Genomic DNA, 20,791 nt, shown 5'->3' with positions numbered 1-20,791 from the left:
AGCATTTATCAAAACATATTGGTAAAATGAAAAACAGTAAATATGCACTCACGTTTAAAAGACATTAAAAAGCATATCAGTATGTCTCCAGTAGGTGGCAACCTTCCAGGTGGTCAATGGAGAGCAAGCCCCTCCGCGTGGATGTAAAATAAGGTGCTTGGAACCAGGAAGTTGATCAGGGGACAACCAGGAAGAGCCAGCAGGAGCAGCAGACTGAGTGTGTATATCACATGGATAAGAATCACTGCGGACAGCAGGGAAGTGTGGCAGGCCCACAAAAAGGCTGTGATGATGTCATGTGTGATAATGATAGGTGTGGTTATGCATTTTGGGGTGTGGCCCCCTTTGTCAGACTCTCCCCCCAACCCACAGTAGTGTCCTCTGCTCCAATTCACGCCCCCCCCCCCCCCCACAGTAGTGTTGTCCTCTGCCCTTCTTTAAATAACCCCCCCACCCCACATTAGTGTCCTTTGCCCCTTTCACCTCAACCCCCAAAACACTGCCCCCCTTCAAGTCGTCCCCGCCCCTTAAAACTGCCCCCTTCACTTCACTTCCCCTAGCAGTAATGTTCTCTGCCCCCCTTCAAATCACCCCCCCAGTAGTTCTTTCTGCCCCTTTCACATTACCCCCCACAGCACAGCCCCCTTCACATCAGCCCTGCCCCACACACACTCACACCACAATGGTGCTCTCTGCCCCCTTCAGATACTCCCCCCTCCCACAGTAGTGCTCTCTGCCCCCTTCAGATCACCCCCCCTCACGATAATGTTCTTTGTCCCCTTGACATCACCCCCCGCCCCCCACACACACAGAAGAACTGTCTGCACCGTCACAGTAGCACTGAATGTAGGGTGGGAGCGGGAGCTCTCGAGTTAACTTTCCAGATTACTCAATTACGGTGATTGGTTGCTAGGACACAACTAATGACTGGGCTTCTGGGTTTGTGGGAGCCCCTCTGTTTGGAGCCTTCATAAAATGACTGGTGATTCTAGGTGTGTAGAAGCTCCTCTGTTGTTTGGTCAGGTTGGTGCCCCTCATAAGATGACTGGTGCTTCTGGGTATGTGGGACCCCCTCTGTTGTTTGGTTGGAGCCTTCATAAAATAACCAGTACTTCTGGGTATGTGGGAGCATATGTCCTCCTGCCAAGATACAGTGCTTGGGCCCAGAACATTGTCACGTGGCAAGAATGTTGACATCATCAACTTTGTGTAAGCTCCAATACCAGATGACATAGAGCCTACACAAGGTTTGACTCTAAACTCTGATGGAAGAAAAGAAGCATGTAAAAAGCAGACATAAGTGAAGGAGGGGGGGGGGGGGGGCGGAATCATTTTCAAATGACAAATGGGACTGCATGGACAAAGTGACAAAGTCTCTTTAAAGAGCAAAAAAGCCAGAAAAGTGACAGTGTTTTGCAATGTACTTTATTAAAAGGGAGCCGGAACTCCCAGGGGACAAAGATCACTCAATGTTCTAAATCATATTATAATTGCAGCTGAAGGTCTTCTAACATGTTAAAATGGTTGAAGCAAAAAAAAAAAAGTGTCTGGAGCAAAACATTGAGAACAGTGTGATAGATCTTGCCTATTCGCTTCTTCTCTTTCTTCTTAATACAGTCTTCAGGTAAGAGTGAATGTTCTTGAAACTTGAGAAAAAAACAGCGCTTATCACATTTGTTCCAGTTTCCTTGGATCCACAGTCATTCCATTCTGTCTGTTATCTTAAAATTCCACTCAGTTTTAAGGAGAAGTTGAACACACAAAGGTTGCTTTTTACTTTACTTTCACTGCTTCAGTGCTTCATAAATCATATTGGCATATCACGCTATTACATTTCTTTGCCTTTTTTTTTCTCGTGGTTCCTTTGGATGGATTATAAAAGTTGTACTTGGATGTCTGCATTTTTCTTCAGTATTCTGAAAATGGATGGTATTTATATTTTTACTGTCTTTATATAAACATTCTTTTTTTCTTGTAAATAAAAAAATGGAAGAATTACAGGAACATTAACAGACTTAGCGTTTCTGCTCAAAGAGATTGCATATGGACTAGGAGTTCCATTTAGGTGTTAATTTACAATTATTAAAGAGGACCTGTCACAGGAGAAGGGTGACATTTTTAACATATCCAGTGCCATGTAAAAGATACTGTAACTAAACCCAAGAGCAAAAATGTAATACACCACAGTTTACCAGTCCTTAGATGTGGTGACTGCATTCATCTTCATTTGTTAGGCAAAGAACATTTTCAGCAAGTACAGAAAATACCGATTTATCTTGTCCTTGTCCCTTCATGTGAGCTTAAATGGAAAATAAAACAGTGTTACCTTTCCTTTTGTAAACTGTTATCACCCTCCACCCCATATAACGGAGATGGAGAAGGCAGACATGTTTAAAGTCCAGTTTGGGTGACAACCATGACTCCCTTCATAGTGGAGAAATTAACATGACCACCCTAGGACAGGAATTGTGTTATGTGCAGGATCAAGGAAAAAAGCCTGAATAAGGAAAACGAATGTAGCCAGCGCTAAGGAATGGTAGGTTGCAATATACACTCACCGGCCACTTTATTAGGTACACCTTGTACCAGGTTGGACCCCCTTTTACCTTCAGAACTGCCTTAATTCTCTGTAGCATAAATTCAACAAGGTGTTAGAAACATTCCTCAGAGATTTTTGTCCATATTGACATGATAGCATCATAGAGTTGCAGCAGGTTTGTCGGTTGCACATCCATGATGTGAATCTCTGTTCCACCACATCCCAACGGTGCTCTATTGGATTGAGATCTGGTGACTGTGGAGGCCATTGGAGTACAGTGACCTCATTGTCATGTTCAAGAAACCAATGATGAGATGATTTGAGCTTTGTGACATGGTGCATTATCCTGCTGGAAGGAGCCATCAGAAGATGGGTACACTGTAGTCATAAAGGGATGGACATGGTCAGCAACAATACTCAGGTAGGCCTCAGCACTTAAACAATGATCAATTGCTACTAAGGGGCCCAAAGTGTGCCAAGAAGATATTCCCCACACCATTACACCACCACCAGCCCGAGCCATTGATACAAGGCAGGATGGATCCATACCTTTATGTTGTTTACAAATATCTGACCCTACCATCTGAATGTCGCAGCTGAAATCCAGACTCATCAGACCCAGCAGCATGTTTTCCAATCTTCCATTGTCCAATTTTGGTGAGCCTGTGCGAATTTTAGCCTCAGTTTCCTGTTCTTAGCTGACAGGAGTGGCACCCAGTATGGTTTTTTGCTGCTGTAGCCCATTTGCTTCAATGTTTGAAGTGTGTGCATTCAGAGATTGGTATTCTGCATATCTTGGCTGTAACGAGTGGTTATTTTAGTTACTGTTGCCTTTCTGTCATCTCGAACCAGTCTGCCCATTCTCCTTTGACGTCTGACATCAGCAAGGCACTTTCGTCCCCACAACTGCCGCTCACTGGATATTTTCTCTTTTTCGAACCATTCTCTGTAAACCCTAGAGATGGTTGTGTGTGAAAATCTCAGTAGATCAGCAGTTTTAGAAATACTCAGACCAGCCCGTCTGGCACCAACAACCATGCCATGTTCAAAGTCACGTAAATCCCCTTTCCTCCCCATTCTGATGCTCAGTTTGAAATTCAGCAAGTCGTCTTCACCTCGTCTAGATGCCTAAATGCATTGAATTGCTGCCATGTGATTGGCTAATTAGAAACTTGTGTTACCAAGCAATTGAACAGGTGCACCTAATAAAGTGCCCAGTGAGTGTATATCTTACTACCCAGTAGCCGGGCTCCAGGGGCTTCCCAAGGGGGCAATGGACTGAGAGGAGGAGCCAGACGTGCCGGCGGGGGGACCCAAAAACAGGAGGTTTGGGGCCGCTTTGTGCAATTCCATTGCACAGAGCAGGTACAGTGCCTTGAAAAAGTATTCATACCCCTTGACATTTTCCTTATTTTGTTATGTTACAACTAAAAGCGTACATTTATTTTATTGAGATTTTATGTGATAGACAAACACAAAGTGGCACATAATTGTGAAGTGGAAGGAAAATGATAAATGGTTTTCAAATTTTTTTACAAATAAATATCTGAAAAGTGTGGCGTGCATTTGTATTTACCCCCCTTTGCTCTGATACCCCAACTAAAATCCAGTGGAACCAATTGCCTTTAGAAGTTACCTAATTACTAAATAGAGTCCACCTGTGTGTAATTTAATCTCAGTATAAATACAGCTGTTCTGTAAAGCCCTCAGAGGTTTGTTAGAGAACCTTAGTGAATAAACAGCATCATGAAGGCCAAGGAACACACCAGACAGGTCAGGGATAAAGTTGTGGAGAAGTTTAAAGCAGGGTGGGTTATAAAAAATTATCCCAAGCTTTGAACATCTCCCGGAGTACTGTTCAATCCATCAGTCAAAATTGCAAAGAGTATGGCGCAACTGCAAACCTACGAAGACATGGTTGTCCACAGAAACTGACAGGCCGGGCAAGGAGACTATTAATTAAAGATGCAGCCAAGAGGCCCATGGTAACTCTGGAGGAGCTGCAGAGATCCACAGCTCAGGTAGGAGAATTTGTCTACAGGAAAACTATTAGTCGTGCACTCCACAAATCTGGCCTTCATGGAAGAGTGACTAGAAGAAAGCCATTGTTGAAAGAAGCCCTGTTTGTAGTTTGCGAGAAGCCATGTGGAGGACACACAGCAAACATGTGGAAGAAGGTGCTCTGGTTAGATGAGACCAAAATTGAACTTTTTGGACTAAAAGAAAAACACTATGTGTGGTGGAAAACTAACACTGCACATCCCCCTGAACATATCATCCCCACCGTGAAACATGGTGGTGGCGGCATCATGTTGTGGGGATGCTTTTCTTCAGCAAGGACAGGGAAGCTGGTCAGAGTTGATGGGAAGATGGATGGAGCCAAATATAGGGCAATCTTAGAAGAAAACCTGTTAGTCTGCAAAAGACTTGAGACCGGGGCGGAGGTTCACCTTTCAGCAGGACAACAATTTAAAATATACAGCCAGAGCTACAATGGAATGGTTTAGATCAAAGCATATTCATGTGTTAGAATGGCCCAGTCAAAGTCCAGACCTAAATTCAATTGAGAATATGTGGCAAGACTTGAAAACTGTTGTTCACAGATGATCTACATCCAATATGACAGAACTTTTTTGCAAAGAAGAATGGGCAAAAATGTCACTCTCTAGATGTGCAAAGCTGGTAGAGACATCCCCAAAACGACTTGCAGCTGTAATTGCAGTGAAAGGTGGTTCTACAAAGTATTGACTCAGGGGGGCTGAATACAAATGTACACCACACTTTTCAAATATTTTTTTGTAAACAATTTTGAAAACCATTTATCATTTTCCTTCCACTTCACAATTAGGGTTAATGTACAAGGGACATTTTAAAACCTCATCTGAATGATTTAACTTGAAAGATAGTAACCGACATTGTATACTCAATAAACTTCTTTTGACAAGGAAAGATAGTAACCGACGTTTAAAAACTTCAGTTTTGCCGCGTTTAGCTTCGTTTGCGTTTTAGAAGCATTTATTTTTTTCAAATCGTCAAAAATTAAAAACTCCTGTAAACAAAATGTGGCTAAAGGCGAGTTTACTGCGTTTACACGCGTTTACAAGCTGTTACAGGCATTAGGTGTTTCAAATGCCTCTGAACATCCATTCTGAACTCAACTGCCTAGAAACAACTATAAATGACCCTGTGTACATGAACTGATAAGATAACATAGAGAAGAGTTCAGGGGCAGCTGAAAAAAATGCCCAATTGCTCCTAAACGTCTGTTTTACCAGCAGCAGTGTACATGAAGCTTTATGTGCCACTTTGTGTTGGTCTATCAAATAAAATCCCAAATAAAATACATTTACGTTTTTGGTTGTAACATGACAAAATGTGGAAAATTTTAAGGGGTATGAATATTTCAAGGCACTGTAAGTACTGAGGTCTTGTTATTTGTTATTTGTTATTTGTTATGTGTTATTTTAAGAAAAAAAATCTTTACAATCACTTTAAATGTGATGATAGCGGTGTTTCAAATCTATAAATCAGATCCTCTTGTAAGGCACAGAATTATTTGCCCCTTTTGCCTGCCAGAGCTGTTTTTTGCACACATGCTAAAATATTAATTTTAGGCCTGAAAATTAGTTTAAAACCCTACACATTATATATTTTCTGAAAGCAGACTCTAAAGAATAAAATGGTGGTAGTTCCAATTTTTTATGTTACATGATAATAGCCCAACAGTTTATCAAAGGAAATTTTTCAGAAAAAATAGCCTAAAATTAATATTATTAAACACAAACGCTGTATATTACCCATCTTTGGAAAAATATAAAAGATAGCCTTGTGCTGATTAAATAGACATGTCAAGCCTTAAAATTACACATGTCCATAAAACAGTGACAGTTGGGTAGAAAACAGGGACATCAGCGATTGTCCTTTTGCTGAACTCCCCAGCTAGTAAGAACTAAAAAAACAAAAAGGATTTATTTCCTTCTAGTTTCTGCTGTCACTTCCGCTTGCCATTGTTGCTGGGAAAAAGCTAATGAAGCATGATCAAGGGTCTATTTGAAAGTGACAGCAGAAACTGGAAATGATGATATCCTTGCCCTTCTGAGTTCTTGCTAGTTAGGGGAGATCAGCAATTGGATGTTAGCTGGTCATTCTTTACTGTACCTGGCAACACTCACCATGCAGATTGGATAGTAGAGCCTGGGAAACATGGCGAGGGGGTGCACTTGAAGGGACGCCCATTCAAGAGGTCCATGGAAGCAATCTGGTAGCTGTCCAGCTGCTGGATCCCTTCCATATAAGACTGATAGTTGGCTTGTGAAATTGACACACATTCTGGCTGTTCTAGCAGCTGGGAGTGTGTGTAAAACCCCTTGCTGATGCTGATGTATGACATACTCTGGCAGCAAATAAAGGGTTAAATAAGTAAAGTATATAAAACTGAATATATACATTGTCTAGGTTTACTTAGTCTGCACTTCCATTTTGCCAAAAGTCCACCAGTCCTGGTCCAATTATTAGGCAGTTCTAGATCTGTGATAGCTTGCAATGCCTCCTTACCGGCCAGTGATTCATAGTATTACTAGGGCATGGTTTACTAAAGAAGTAAAGGCTGTTAACTCCGAAACCTGAATGTACACTTTGTAAATTAATGTTAGTGAATAAGGTGAGGCTGTGTTCGCTTTTAATCATGTGCTTGAAAATCCTTTTTTTTTTTTTATTTTTTTTTTTCCCTCGCACATGATTGGGTATTTCAAGTGAACACAGCTTTGTCTTATACAAGCATTCACTTTGCAAAGTTAAAGTGGTTGTAAAGTCCAAAGGATTTTTTTTTATCTTAATGCATTTTATGCATAAAGATAAAAAACCTTCTGTGTGCAGCAGCCCCCCTAATACTTATCTGAGCCCATCTCGATCCAGCGTTATTGGAAGAGAGTCTTATCTGTCTGGGACTCTCCTTCCTCATTGACAGTGAGCCAGTCAGGAGAGAGAGGGGGTGGGGCTCCGTGTCTGAATGGACACAGGGAGCTGCGGCTCGGGTACCCCCATAGCAAGCTGCTTGCTGTGGGGGCACTCGTCAGGAGGGAGGGGCCAGGAGCACAGGCTAGGGACCCGAGAAGAGGAGTATCTGGGCTACTTTGTGCAAAACCACTACACAGAGCAGGTAAGTATAACATGTTTATTAAAAAAAAAAACTGAGACTTAAGTATCAGTTTAACACACACTCTCCAAAGTAAATCTTCACTTTGTTCGGTGGAAAGCCTCTACTCCTTTAGTAAATTGACCCCAATGTCACTTTAAGGCTGTCATAAATGTAAGGAACACTCTTTGGAGTCATTTTGCTCATGTACAGGTAGAGAAGGGCAGCACTGTAGCTTAATGGTTAGCACTTATACCTTGTAGCATTAGGGTTCTTGATCTGCCAGAATGCTATCTGCATGGAGTTTAAATGTTCTCCTTGTGCTTTTTTTGATTTCTGCCAACATTCCAAAGACATGCTGTTTGGTCAATTGGCTCCTGTCTACATTGGCCCTAGGACGTGTGTACAAATTGGCTGTACACATGTGTTGTCACATTCTGTTGGACCTGGCAACCTACCTCATAAAAAAACTCTGAAGCACATCAGGCATTGTGCCCAGAGCACTAGATCATATCATCAGCAAAAGTCTGATACGATTAAACAGATATCGCACACAAACGCACTTGAGACAGATAACTATAAAGTAAACATGACATCTACTGAAAGCTGAGGTAGATTTAAGCCAGCCATATGTGGATTGAAATGTGGTCAATTCAGAAGGGATCCATGTATGGGCAGGCTGGTTGTACAAAAGTTGATCTACTGATTGACTTCTGTCCAGCCAAACTGTTTGAAAATTTCTGCATGATCAGTGATTCCAGCTATAGCCGACAGCGCTGATCAGTGTATTCTGATGGCGGGGAGATGTCCAATACAATAGTTCAGGGGGAGTGATTTCCCCTTCCACCAACTTGCTAGTTGAAAAACATGACTAATGTATGGCCTGCCTAGAAGGGAACCTGCAATGTGAGAAACACTGCTGAACACGTCTGCAAACGTAGGTCTCAGACTTTCCAAAACTGCAAACTTTTCCTATGTCTGGGACTCTGAAGGCATTAGAGAAAGTATTATACCAGCCTTGTAACTAGCATTTTCAAAGGGAAATCAGCAATGGCAAAATCTGTATTTCTGCATGTTTAATTTAAATGAGCATGAGAATACAGAGAATGAGGATATACAGCCAGGTCCATAAATATTGGTACATCGACACAATTCTAATCTTTTTGGCTCTATACACCACCACAATGGATTTGAAATCAAACGAACAACTGCAGACTTTCAGCTTTAATGTGAGGGTATTTACATCCAAATCAGGTGAACGGTGTAGGAATTACAACAGTTTGTATATGTGCCTCCCACTTTTTTAAGGGACCCAAAGTAATGGGACAATTGGCTGCTCAGCTGTTCCATGGCCAGGTGTGTGTTATTCCCTCATTATCCCATTTACAATGAGCAGATAAAAGGTCAAGAGTTAATTTCAAGTGTGCTATTTGCATTTGGAATCTGTTGCTGTCAACTCTCAATATGAGATCCAAAGAGCTGTCACTATCAGTGAAGCAAGCCATCATTAGGTTGAAAAAACAAAACAAACCCATTAGATAGCAAAAACATTAGGTGTGGCCAAATCAACTGTTTGGAACATCCTTAAAAAGAAAGAACGCACCGGTGAGCTCAGCAACACCAAAAGACCCAGAAGACCACGGAAAACAACTGTGGTGGACGACCGAAGAATTCTTTCCCTGGTGAAGAAAACACCCTTCACAACAGTTGGCCAGATCAAGAACACTCTCCAGGAGGTAGGTGTATGTGTGTCAAAGTCAACAATCAAGAGAACACTTCACCAGAGTGAATACAGAGGGTTCACCACAAGATGTAAATCATTGGTGAGTCTCAAAAACAGGAAGGCCAGATTAGAGTTTGCCAAACAACATCTAAAAAAGCCTTCACAGTTCTGGAACAACATCCTATGGACAGATGAGACCAAGATCAACTTGTACCGGAGTGATGGGAAGAGAGGAGTATGGAAAAGGAAAGGAACTGCTCATGATCCAAAGCATACCACCTCATCAGTGAAGCATGGTGATGGTAGTGCCATGGTGTGGGCATGTATGGCTGCCAATGGAACTGGTTCTCTTGTATTTATTGATGATGTGACTGCTGACAAAAGCAGTGTGTGAAAATCTCAGTAGATCAGCAGTTTTAGAAATACTCAGACCAGCCCGTCTGGCACCAACAACCATGCCATGTTCAAAGTCACGTAAATCCCCTTTCCTCCCCATTCTGATGCTCAGTTTGAAATTCAGCAAGTCGTCTTCACCTCGTCTAGATGCCTAAATGCATTGAATTGCTGCCATGTGATTGGCTAATTAGAAACTTGTGTTACCAAGCAATTGAACAGGTGCACCTAATAAAGTGCCCAGTGAGTGTATATCTTACTACCCACCAGTTTATCGGAAGCTATCTAAGCCTAACCATATTTTACCTTACATTCCTTGCATTAAGGTAAAAAATGCTTAGCCATTGAGTTTGGCCCTTTATCCCCCCCCCCCCTTATACTTACCTTATACTTACCTGTACACGACTACAGCTCTTCTCTCCCCTCATTAACATGTCTCACTGGCTTTGCTGGGGCATCGGGAACCATTGGTTCATAGTGCTGTCCATCAAAGTTAGTGATGAGGGGGCAGAAGAAGAGAAGAGCTTCAGACATGCACAGTGCTGGGTCGAATGAGGGCCGTCTGTGTCAATGGACACAGTAGCCGGGCTCCAGGGGCTTCCCAAGGGGGCAATGGACTGAGAGGAGGAGCCAGACGTGCCGGCGGGGGGACCCAAAAACAGGAGGTTTGGGGCCGCTTTGTGCAATTCCATTGCACAGAGCAGGTACAATGCCTTGAAAAAGTATTCATACCCCTTGACATTTTCCTTATTTTGTTATGTTACAACTAAAAGCGTACATTTATTTTATTGAGATTTTATGTGATAGACAAACACAAAGTGGCACATAATTGTGAAGTGGAAGGAAAATGATAAATGGTTTTCAAATTTTTTTACAAATAAATATCTGAAAAGTGTGGCGTGCATTTGTATTTACCCCCCTTTGCTCTGATACCCCAACTAAAATCCAGTGGAACCAATTGCCTTTAGAAGTTACCTAATTACTAAATAGAGTCCACCTGTGTGTAATTTAATCTCAGTATAAATACAGCTGTTCTGTAAAGCCCTCAGAGGTTTGTTAGAGAACCTTAGTGAATAAACAGCATCATGAAGGCCAAGGAACACACCAGACAGGTCAGGGATAAAGTTGTGGAGAAGTTTAAAGCAGGGTGGGTTATAAAAAATTATCCCAAGCTTTGAACATCTCCCGGAGTACTGTTCAATCCATCAGTCAAAATTGCAAAGAGTATGGCGCAACTGCAAACCTACGAAGACATGGTTGTCCACAGAAACTGACAGGCCGGGCAAGGAGACTATTAATTAAAGATGCAGCCAAGAGGCCCATGGTAACTCTGGAGGAGCTGCAGAGATCCACAGCTCAGGTGGGAGAATTTGTCTACAGGAAAACTATTAGTCGTGCACTCCACAAATCTGGCCTTCATGGAAGAGTGACTAGAAGAAAGCCATTGTTGAAAGAAGCTCTGTTTGTAGTTTGCGAGAAGCCATGTGGAGGACACACAGCAAACATGTGGAAGAAGGTGCTCTGGTTAGATGAGACCAAAATTGAACTTTTTGGACTAAAAGAAAAACACTATGTGTGGTGGAAAACTAACACTGCACATCCCCCTGAACATATCATCCCCACCGTGAAACATGGTGGTGGCGGCATCATGTTGTGGGGATGCTTTTCTTCAGCAAGGACAGGGAAGCTGGTCAGAGTTGATGGGAAGATGGATGGAGCCAAATATAGGGCAATCTTAGAAGAAAACCTGTTAGTCTGCAAAAGACTTGAGACCGGGGCGGAGGTTCACCTTTCAGCAGGACAACAATTTAAAATATACAGCCAGAGCTACAATGGAATGGTTTAGATCAAAGCATATTCATGTGTTAGAATGGCCCAGTCAAAGTCCAGACCTAAATTCAATTGAGAATATGTGACAAGACTTGAAAACTGTTGTTCACAGATGATCTACATCCAATATGACAGAACTTTTTTGCAAAGGAGAATGGGCAAAAATGTCACTCTCTAGATGTGCAAAGCTGGTAGAGACATCCCCAAAACGACTTGCAGCTGTAATTGCAGTGAAAGGTGGTTCTACAAAGTATTGACTCAGGGGGGCTGAATACAAATGTACACCACACTTTTCACATATTTTTTTGTAAACAATTTTGAAAACCATTTATCATTTTCCTTCCACTTCACAATTAGGGTTAATGTACAAGGAACATTTTAAAACCTCATCTGAATGATTTAACTTGAAAGATAGTAACCGACATTGTATACTCAATAAACTTCTTTTGACAAGGAAAGATAGTAACCGACGTTTAAAAACTTCAGTTTTGCCGCGTTTAGCTTCGTTTGCGTTTTAGAAGCATTTATTTTTTTCAAATCATCAAAAATTAAAAACTCCTGTAAACAAAATGTGGCTAAAGGCGAGTTTACTGCGTTTACACGCGTTTACAAGCTGTTACAGGCATTAGGTGTTTCAAATGCCTCTGAACATCCATTCTGAACTCAACTGCCTAGAAACAACTATAAATGACCCTGTGTACATGAACTGATAAGATAACATAGAGAAGAGTTCAGGGGCAGCTGAAAAAAATGCCCAATTGCTCCTAAACGTCTGTTTTACCAGCAGCAGTGTACATGAAGCTTTATGTGCCACTTTGTGTTGGTCTATCAAATAAAATCCCAAATAAAATACATTTACGTTTTTGGTTGTAACATGACAAAATGTGGAAAATTTTAAGGGGTATGAATATTTCAAGGCACTGTAAGTACTGAGGTCTTGTTATTTGTTATTTGTTATTTGTTATGTGTTATTTTAAGAAAAAAAATCTTTACAATCACTTTAAATGTGATGATAGCGGTGTTTCAAATCTATAAATCAGATCCTCTTGTAAGGCACAGAATTATTTGCCCCTTTTGCCTGCCAGAGCTGTTTTTTGCACACATGCTAAAATATTAATTTTAGGCCTGAAAATTAGTTTAAAACCCTACACATTATATATTTTCTGAAAGCAGACTCTAAAGAATAAAATGGTGGTAGTTCCAATTTTTTATGTTACATGATAATAGCCCAACAATTTATCAAAGGAAATTTTTCAGAAAAAAATTAATATTATTAAACACAAACGCTGTATATTACCCATCTTTGGAAAAATATAAAAGATAGCCTTGTGCTGATTAAATAGACATGTCAAGCCTTAAAATTACACATGTCCATAAAGCAGTGACAGTTGGGTAGAAAACAGGGACATCAGCGATTGTCCTTTTGCTGAACTCCCCAGCTAGTAAGAACTAAAAAAACAAAAAAGATTTATTTCCTTCTAGTTTCTGCTGTCACTTCCGCTTGCCATTGTTGCTGGGAAAAAGCTAATGAAGCATGATCAAGGGTCTATTTGAAAGTGACAGCAGAAACTGGAAATGATGATATCCTTGCCCTTCTGAGTTCTTGCTAGTTAGGGGAGATCAGCAATTGGATGTTAGCTGGTCATTCTTTACTGTACCTGGCAACACTCACCATGCAGATTGGATAGTAGAGCCTGGGAAACATGGCGAGGGGGTGCACTTGAAGGGACGCCCATTCAAGAGGTCCATGGAAGCAATCTGGTAGCTGTCCAGCTGCTGGATCCCTTCCATATAAGACTGATAGTTGGCTTGTGAAATTGACACACATTCTGGCTGTTCTAGCAGCTGGGAGTGTGTGTAAAACCCCTTGCTGATGCTGATGTATGACATACTCTGGCAGCAAATAAAGGGTTAAATAAGTAAAGTATATAAAACTGAATATATACATTGTCTAGGTTTACTTAGTCTGCACTTCCATTTTGCCAAAAGTCCACCAGTCCTGGTCCAATTATTAGGCAGTTCTAGATCTGTGATAGCTTGCAATGCCTCCTTACCGGCCAGTGATTCATAGTATTACTAGGGCATGGTTTACTAAAGAAGTAAAGGCTGTTAACTCCGAAACCTGAATGTACACTTTGTAAATTAATGTTAGTGAATAAGGTGAGGCTGTGTTCGCTTTTAATCATGTGCTTGAAAATCTTTTTTTTTTTTTTTTTTTTTTTTTCCCTCGCACATGATTGGGTATTTCAAGTGAACACAGCTTTGTCTTATACAAGCATTCACTTTGCAAAGTTAAAGTGGTTGTAAAGTCCAAAGGATTTTTTTTTATCTTAATGCATTTTATGCATAAAGATAAAAAACCTTCTGTGTGCAGCAGCCCCCCTAATACTTATCTGAGCCCATCTCGATCCAGCGTTATTGGAAGAGAGTCTTATCTGTCTGGGACTCTCCTTCCTCATTGACAGTGAGCCAGTCAGGAGAGAGAGGGGGTGGGGCTCCGTGTCTGAATGGACACAGGGAGCTGCGGCTCGGGTACCCCCATAGCAAGCTGCTTGCTGTGGGGGCACTCGTCAGGAGGGAGGGGCCAGGAGCACAGGCTAGGGACCCGAGAAGAGGAGTATCTGGGCTACTTTGTGCAAAACCACTACACAGAGCAGGTAAGTATAACATGTTTATTAAAAAAAAAAACTGAGACTTAAGTATCAGTTTAACACACACTCTCCAAAGTAAATCTTCACTTTGTTCGGTGGAAAGCCTCTACTCCTTTAGTAAATTGACCCCAATGTCACTTTAAGGCTGTCATAAATGTAAGGAACACTCTTTGGAGTCATTTTGCTCATGTACAGGTAGAGAAGGGCAGCACTGTAGCTTAATGGTTAGCACTTATACCTTGTAGCATTAGGGTTCTTGATCTGCCAGAATGCTATCTGCATGGAGTTTAAATGTTCTCCTTGTGCTTTTTTTGATTTCTGCCAACATTCCAAAGACATGCTGTTTGGTCAATTGGCTCCTGTCTACATTGGCCCTAGGACGTGTGTACAAATTGGCTGTACACATGTGTTGTCACATTCTGTTGGACCTGGCAACCTACCTCATAAAAAAACTCTGAAGCACATCAGGCATTGTGCCCAGAGCACTAGATCATATCATCAGCAAAAGTCTGATACGATTAAACAGATATCGCACACAAACGCACTTGAGACAGATAACTATAAAGTAAACATGACATCTACTGAAAGCTGAGGTAGATTTAAGCCAGCCATATGTGGATTGAAATGTGGTCAATTCAGAAGGGATCCATGTATGGGCAGGCTGGTTGTACAAAAGTTGATCTACTGATTGACTTCTGTCCAGCCAAACTGTTTGAAAATTTCTGCATGATCAGTGATTCCAGCTATAGCCGACAGCGCTGATCAGTGTATTCTGATGGCGGGGAGATGTCCAATACAATAGTTCAGGGGGAGTGATTTCCCCTTCCACCAACTTGCTAGTTGAAAAACATGACTAATGTATGGCCTGCCTTGAAGGGAACCTGCAATGTGAGAAACACTGCTGAACACGTCTGCAAACGTAGGTCTCAGACTTTCCAAAACTGCAAACTTTTCCTATGTCTGGGACTCTGAAGGCATTAGAGAAAGTATTATACCAGCCTTGTAACTAGCATTTTCAAAGGGAAATCAGCAATGGCAAAATCTGTATTTCTGCATGTTTAATTTAAATGAGCATGAGAATACAGAGAATGAGGATATACAGCCAGGTCCATAAATATTGGTACATCGACACAATTCTAATCTTTTTGGCTCTATACACCACCACAATGGATTTGAAATCAAACGAACAACTGCAGACTTTCAGCTTTAATTTGAGGGTATTTACATCCAAATCAGGTGAACGGTGTAGGAATTACAACAGTTTGTATATGTGCCTCCCACTTTTTTAAGGGACCCAAAGTAATGGGACAATTGGCTGCTCAGCTGTTCCATGGCCAGGTGTGTGTTATTCCCTCATTATCCCATTTACAATGAGCAGATAAAAGGTCTAGAGTTAATTTCAAGTGTGCTATTTGCATTTGGAATCTGTTGCTGTCAACTCTCAATATGAGATCCAAAGAGCTGTCACTATCAGTGAAGCAAGCCATCATTAGGTTGAAAAAACAAAACAAACCCATTAGATAGCAAAAACATTAGGTGTGGCCAAATCAACTGTTTGGAACATCCTTAAAAAGAAAGAACACACCGGTGAGCTCAGCAACACCAAAAGACCCAGAAGACCACGGAAAACAACTGTGGTGGATGACCGAAGAATTCTTTCCCTGGTGAAGAAAACACCCTTCACAACAGTTGGCCAGATCAAGAACACTCTCCAGGAGGTAGGTGTATGTGTGTCAAAGTCAACAATCAAGAGAACACTTCACCAGAGTGAATACAGAGGGTTCACCACAAGATGTAAACCATTGGTGAGTCTCAAAAACAGGAAGGCCAGATTAGAGTTTGCCAAACAACATCTAAAAAAGCCTTCACAGTTCTGGAACAACATCCTATGGACAGATGAGACCAAGATCAACTTGTACCGGAGTGATGGGAAGAGAAGAGTATGGAAAAGGAAAGGAACTGCTCATGATCCAAAGCATACCACCTCATCAGTGAAGCATGGTGGTGGTAGTGTCATGGCGTGGGCATGTATGGCTGCCAATGGAACTGGTTCTCTTGTATTTATTGATGATGTGACTGCTGACAAAAGCAGCAGGATGAATTCTGAAGTGTTTCAGGCAATATTATCTGCTCATATTCAGCAAAATGCTTCAGAACTCATTGGACGGCGCTTCACAGTGCAAATGGACAATGACCCGAAGCATACTGCGAAAGCAACCAAAGAGTTTTTTAAGGGAAAGAAGTGGAATGTTATGCAATGGCCAAGTCAATCATCTGACCTGAATCCGATTGAGCACGCACTTCACTTGCAGAAGACAAAACTGAAGGGAAAATGCCCCAAAAACAAGTAGGAAGTGAAGACTGTTGCAGTAGAGGCCTGGCAGAGCATCACCAGGGATGAAACCCAACGTCTGGTGATGTCTATGCGTTCCAGACTTCAGGCTGTAATTGACTGCAAAGGATTTGCAACCAAGTATTAAAAAGTGAAAGTTTGATGGATGATTATTAATCTGTCCCATTATTTTTGGTCCCTTAAAAAGTGGGAGGCACATATACAAACTGTTGTAATTCCTACACCGTTCACCTGATATGGATGTAAATCCCCTCAAATTAAAGCTGAAAGTCTGCAGTTAAAGCACATCTTGTTCGTTTCATTTCAAATCCATTGTGGTGGTGTATAGAGCCAAAAAGATTAGAATTGTGTCGATGTCCCAATATTTATTGACCTGACTGTATAATAAATTGTAATAGTGTTCCATAAATCTTGAAATGCTAGATAAGATAGAAAATCCAAATAATTCTTTTTTTTTTTAAAACCACTATATTTACTAGATAACAGCCAACGTAAAACATGGCGAGTGACTTTAAATCATGCCGAACATTTCTATCCCTTTTTTACCTGGCTTTCTGCAATCTTTTTTTTTTTTTTTTTTTTAGTTTTCTGAGTATTTCATTCAAGGAAAGTAATTGAAAAGCATTCTCTGAATAGCGATGGTGCTGAGCATCCGACTTCCTGTGTTCAGAATGCAGCAGGGTAGCCACTCGGCAAAGGTCCTGGAAGCTAGTGGAGATCATTGGAGTAGGATTGTCAACTTCAGTGATTTGCAGTTTCCAGGGGCATTGGCCCCGGTATGATATATACATATTAACATTATTCCAAACTGGAGCCATGTAACTATCTATAAACGATCTATACTTTGAACTGTTTAGCATTTTTTTTAAGCTAACTTAATGTGTTGCTTGTGTTAATCTATCTTCTGTCAAATTAGCTTTAACATGCAATTCACCACCAGCACTAACATATTGCACACTAATTATATCTAACTCATTGTGTCTCTTTTTGTTGGCAGCCATCAAACTGGATGGGGTGAATGTGAAAGGTTACTTTGCTTGGTCTCTTCTTGACAACTTTGAGTGGAATTCTGGCTACGGTGTCCGGTTTGGATTGTTCCATGTGGATTTCGAGCAGGCGAACCTTCCAAGAACGCCGTACTATTCAGCAAATGAGTATGCCAAAGTTGTAAAAGGAAATGAACTGATTTATAAGTAGACAGAGTGCCAACTTCCTGCAACTGCTAATTTGTTTTCATGTGTGACACAGATGATGCAATTTTTGTGTTGTATCTTATCAAAAAATTACATTTATGTTGAACAATAAAGAAATGATTACTTAATAGTGAGTGGAGTTTTAGAAACTGAGGTTTTGGAACACTATGCATTGTGATCAGTGTTTTAAAATAGATTTCAGAAGCAATTTACTGCTGAAGTAGAATATCCTAGATTGTTGCATTTACAGATGACTCAGCCTCCGCAAATCTGATCTGGCAAAGATGCAGCAGAGGGAATGCTGAGATTCCTTTGCTGGGTGAAAGGAATCCATTGTTAACGGAAGCTTCCTGGTCAAAGAGTATGTAGAACGCAGGGAGATTCCAATTATATTGGGGTACACAGGGTGTAGAAGATTGTGCAACACATTAACAATAAGCATGGTAATTACTTACTGGATATCTGTTATCCACAATTGACAATCATAGACTACAGGGAATTCTACCTCACAGTGCCATGTTGTATTACTCAGTCCCATGATCCTTAGATAAGCAGTACCAGCGCTTTGGACTCTTAATTAAATAATCAGATCTCAGTAGGACCCCTCCTTATAGTACTTGTCAGTATTCATCCCAAAATTCCTTTGCAGCGACCCTCTTGATATAGTATCAGTGAATACTTGATTAGAAATCATGGGTTAAAGGAATACATGCTTCTCAACCTTAGAGTAGACTAGCAAGGGGTCTGAAGAACCCCATTAGCAGTCTAAAGAGCAAATTGATTCACTCAGCAGAGCCTGCTAAGGATGTGCACAATCAATATGATGCCGGTTAATCTTTCATTTTTAGATGTCCACTGGCAGACCAAAGTGTTATGCCCCGTACACGCGATCGGATTTTCCGACAACAAATGTTGGATGTGAGCTTGTTGGCGGAAAGTCCGACCGTGTGTATGCTCCATCGAACATTTTTTGTCGGACTTTCCGCCAACAAATTTTGGCTAGCAGGTTCTCGAATTTTCCGCCAACAAATGTTTGTTGTCGGACTTTCCGATCGTGTGTACACAAGTCCGTTGGACAAAAGTCCGCGCATGCTCGGAATCAAGTACGAGCCGGAGATATAACTAGCGTTCGTAATGAACACTTCACGTACATCTTGTACGTCACTAGGTTCGTAATTGTTGGCCAACATTTGATTGACCGTATGTATGCAAGACAAGTTGGAGCCAACATCCTTCAAAAACAAATCCACGGTTTTGTTGTCGGAAAGTCCGATCATGTGTATGGGACATAAGAGTGGATGAATCGTACCTGCACTTTTGACTACCTATTACCTATGAAAAACTTCAGCTTTTATTTTTTAGTCTATGCCTTAAAGATACCATCACCAACTTGAAAAATTTAATGTGAAAGTGCAGTGTTTTTCCTTTTCGTAAACAGCTTTTTATTGGCTTGCAATGTGCTTGAGTCTCCTCTCTGAAAGACCTCTCCTCTTTTGGGATTGTATAATTAGTGTCCATGCTTGCAGAAACTCTGCCCTTCCCTTCATAATTTTTTATGCAGCTGTCAAGGGAGGAATGCTATAGAATGCACTTGAGTGACAGCTCTGAGTCTGTTGGAGCTGTTGACACCATATCCAGCATCCAGCAGCAGTCTCAGGGCTTTTGGATGTCTACACAAGGAAGGTTTTTATAGGTACATAGCATACCTTAAATATATAAATGCACATTTACTTTAATTTAGCTACAATGTTTTAATAACGCTGACCTGTAGGCAGATATAAAAGACACAAATTAATGCAGCTCTGTAATCACTATTACATCAATACATTTTTTTTTTTAAGAAAGCAATGTGGGTACCTGATTTTGACCTGGTATCAGCTTCTTGCTGTCCCTCTACAGCGAAGCTGGAGTTTAAAAGGAAGAAGCAGCACAAGCCAATCAGTTCATGTGCTGGCAAGCAGCGCACTGAGAAATGAGTTCTAACTGTACTGCTTCCCCTTTCACTGTCCAGTCATAGACTGGGGTGAGTCCAAGGATGATCTCGGAGGAAGTGTGGTGAAAGATACTGGTCATCAGCCTGAGGCAGAAAAAAATACCACAAGAGAAATCTTTGGATTGAACGTAAATATTGCAGCAAAAGCTGTTTTTGTCATTTTATCTTTAATAGGCTATTCTCTTTTTATCTTGTTATTTTTATTGAAGTTTTGCATTGAAGTGTGTAATGTTTCTGTGCAGTTCCGAATTGCTTTCATCCATGTGCATTCAGCCATATACACGTATTGTTTTTGGTATTTCAACCTATTGGTTACATTAAAATATACTACTGTTTTCATCTTGCTCTAAAAACTAATACAGGAGGATAACGGAGGTGTTTTATGTTGCCACTGAATTTTTTAAAACTAGAATTTTCTAATATAGGTAGAAAATGAAGAGATGATATCTCATTGGCATTCATATTAACTCTTGTAATCATTTATGTGTGGGCCCCACATTTCATTTTCCTATGCTTTTCTGGACAGTAGATACCATGAATAAATATTACTTTAAATAGAAGAATACCTTGTGAGTTATTGGAAGATGCACCATGAAATGTTCATTACCAAGTCAGCTGATTTACAAAGCTGAAAGGAGCAAGTAAACCTAAAGGAGCAAAGATATTAGCTTAATAGAAATTGTTTGCAAATGTGGTCATAGATAAAGCACCTATTTGTAATGTTCAATAAAAAAGAAAAGCTTGGCTGTTATCAATTTAGATGTATCATCATAATGTCATGTTATCATGGAACACCGTTTTTTGCTTCATCTGCAAATGGGCTTGCATTTCTTCTGTCTAGGTCTTGCCATGGTTTCACCACACTAAAGGTATGTGCACATTGGCATGTTTGAAATACATTAGCACTTTAAAGCAGAATTATATAGTGGTATCACTCTGCTCTCCTGCCCCTCATCTGTACTGCCATCTTTAAAAATATAGT

The 20,791-nt window shown here is 40.8% G+C and overlaps 1 protein-coding gene across 4 annotated transcripts in view; it reads left to right on the top strand.

Moving 5' to 3' along the window:
- LOC141116857 (cytosolic beta-glucosidase-like) overlaps window positions 1–20,548 on the top strand; it is a 220,508-nt gene extending 199,960 nt beyond the window's left edge. For 3 of the 4 annotated variants that reach the window (XM_073609341.1, XM_073609348.1, XM_073609356.1), the window contains exon 6: window positions 17,621–20,548. In XM_073609341.1, coding sequence (XP_073465442.1) covers window positions 17,621–17,820 — 200 coding nt within the window. In that variant the 3' untranslated portion in view covers window positions 17,821–20,548. The remainder of the gene's footprint in view (window positions 1–17,620) is intronic. The other variant, XM_073609333.1, reaches the window with a different exon arrangement.
- The last annotated feature ends 243 nt before the right edge of the window (window positions 20,549–20,791 follow it).

The sequence above is a fragment of the Aquarana catesbeiana genome, linkage group LG01 (genome assembly GCF_042186555.1).
Source record: "Aquarana catesbeiana isolate 2022-GZ linkage group LG01, ASM4218655v1, whole genome shotgun sequence".
Taxonomy (NCBI): Eukaryota; Metazoa; Chordata; class Amphibia; order Anura; family Ranidae; genus Aquarana; species Aquarana catesbeiana.
This window is presented reverse-complemented; position numbering and strand designations above follow the sequence as displayed.